Raw genomic sequence first — 2,521 nt, 5'->3', positions numbered from 1 at the left:
TTGCAACGAATAAAATGTGCCATTTTGCTAAAGCGATCCACCACCACAAAAACAGAGTCAAATTTTTGAATAGTAACAGGCAAACCCAAAACGAAATCCATAGAAATATCCTCCCAAGGTTTGTTTGGAATAGGTAGAGGAGTATACAAACTAGAATTTTGTGAAGTTCCCTTGAAAGCCTGACATATTTTATATTGTTTAACCAGCTTAGCAATTTGCTTTCTCATTTGAGGCCAAAAATATTTTTCTTCAACCAATGCAATAGTTTTTCCTTGCCCAAAATGTCCACCCAAACCCCCACTATGAAGTTCTTTCACAAGTTGTTCTCTTAAAGAGTTTTTAGTTATGCAAAGTCTAAACCCCTTAAACAAAAAATATTGATGTATAACAAACTGAGCGGAAGGATCAGTTCCAGAAGCAATACAAGAATCCCAAATACCTTTAAAATTAGAATCACTTGCATAAGTATCTTTCAAAAAATCAAAAGAAGTGATAGTTGGATAAACAGTTACCAACAAATGAGATCTCCTGCTTAAAGCATCAGCAACTTTGTTTAAAACACCAGTTTTATGTTTAATATGAAAAGTATACTCTTGCAAAAATGAAACCCACTTGGCATGCCTTTTATTCAAATTTTTTTCAGAGCCCAAAAAATGAAGTGCTTCATGATCAGTATTTAAAACAAACTCCCTTTGAATCAAATAACATCTCTAGAATTTCAAAGCTTGAGCAATAGCATAAAACTCCAAATCATAAGTAGAATATTTGGATCTAATTTCATTCAGTTTTCACTAAAGTAAGCAACAGGTTTTCCCTCTTGACTAAGCACAGCACCAATACCAACATGAGAAGCATCGCAATCAACTTCAAAAATGTTTTCAAAATTTGGAAAGCTAAGAATGGGAGCTTGACTCATTTTTGCCTTAACGATTTCAAAAGTTTTTTCAGCTTGAGGTGTCCACCTAAATACCCTTTTTTCAAGCAATCAGTAATAAGAGCAATCAGAAAACTGAAGTTATTTATAAATCTTCTATAGAAATAAGCCAAGCCATGAAATCCTCTCACCTCACTTATGTTTTTAATAATGGGCCAATTTTAAATTGCTTCTATTTTTATTGGATCCACTTTTATTCCCTCAGCAGAAATAATAAAACCCAAAAATGTCAAGCTCGAAGTCATGAAGGAACACTTTTTAAGATTGATGAAAAGCTTTTGTTCTCTTAGAATTTGCAACACTTGCTTCACAAGATTTAAGTGTTCAGAAGGATGAATGCTATAAATCAAAATGTCGAAATAAACCACAACAAGCTTTCCAATAAAAAGTTTCAAAACATGATTCATAGTTCTCATAAAAGTACTCTGGCATTTGAAAGTACAAAAGGCATCACAAGTCATTCATAAAAACCTTCTTTAGTTTTAAAAGCAATTTTCCATTCATCCCCAGGCCTTATTCTTATTTGATGATACCCACTTCTCAAATCAATTTTAGAAAAAATTTTGGCGCCACTTAGCATATCCAACATGTCATCCAGTCTAGGAATTGAAAATCGATATTTAATGGTGATTTTGTTTATTGCCCTACTATAACACACATCCTCCATGTTCCATCTTTTTTTGGTTGTTAACCTCCATATAATATCCAAAAGGGAATGAAACGAATGCATACCTGCTGTAACCCATCGGATCCATGGTTTCTGCCGAAATCTGGCTCAAATCCCGCTGAATCGCGTACCTGTTCGGCGCCGCTTCCATCGCCTCCCAAAAATCCTGCGACAGCGCCTCGATCGCTACTCCGATCACGTCTATAAAACGAAGCGGAGCCTTGACTTCGGAGATTGCTTCTCTGCTCTCTGACTCCACACGATCAAGCTCCCGTCGCTACTCCCTCAGCCCGCCGCTGCCTCCCGAGAGGGATTTTTGTTATTTTATTACTATTATTATATTATAATAAATTATAATTAAAATCTATAATTAATTATAGTTAATAAATTCAGTATAATTAATTAATGATTAATGATTAATTATAATTATCTGTTTGATTATAATTAATTTTAATTACTTATTAATTAATTATAGTTGTAATTAAAAAATTAATCTTAATTAATTAATAATTAATGATTGATTATTAATTATAATTATTTAATCAATTATAATCATTATTAATTATAATTGATTATTTATTATAATTACAATTAATTAATTTTAATTGATTGTTATTAACTATGATTAAGTATGGTTAATTATAATTACTTTATAATTAATTATAATTAAGTTATAATTAATTATAATTGAAATGCAAGTGCTCCCCTCCCTCTCTTACATCGATGTTTGTATCGGGCCGGAAAACCGCCCCAAGCACGCCTTTAGTGCGCGTGGTGGGATGGGACCCCGGTGCGACACCTACGACGAGGTAGGCGAGTGACCCCTCGATCCACATGCCAACACCGACAACCCCACAAAGGTATGAATTCTACTAAACTCAAAACTCTACTTCAATGTTCGTGGCGAACCGGAAAACCGC

At 33.7% G+C, this 2,521-nt stretch overlaps 1 protein-coding gene across 1 annotated transcript in view; it reads right to left on the bottom strand.

Annotated features, from left to right (window-relative positions):
• LOC110094100 (pentatricopeptide repeat-containing protein At4g21880, mitochondrial-like) overlaps nt 1-1,752 on the bottom strand; it is a 50,839-nt gene extending 49,087 nt beyond the window's left edge. Inside the window, exons 1-3 of the mRNA XM_028700683.1 lie at nt 1,667-1,752; nt 830-962; nt 21-710 (exon numbers count right to left, since the gene is read on the bottom strand). Coding sequence (XP_028556516.1) covers nt 21-710; nt 830-962; nt 1,667-1,752 — 909 coding nt within the window. The remainder of the gene's footprint in view (nt 1-20; nt 711-829; nt 963-1,666) is intronic.
• Nucleotides 1,753-2,521: the final 769 nt, after the last annotated feature.

This window comes from Dendrobium catenatum, unplaced genomic scaffold, assembly GCF_001605985.2.
Source record: "Dendrobium catenatum unplaced genomic scaffold, ASM160598v2 fragScaff_scaffold_142, whole genome shotgun sequence".
Classification (NCBI taxonomy): Eukaryota; Viridiplantae; Streptophyta; class Magnoliopsida; order Asparagales; family Orchidaceae; genus Dendrobium; species Dendrobium catenatum.
Note: the sequence above shows the minus strand (reverse complement) of the source record. Positions and strands in the feature narration are given on the sequence as shown.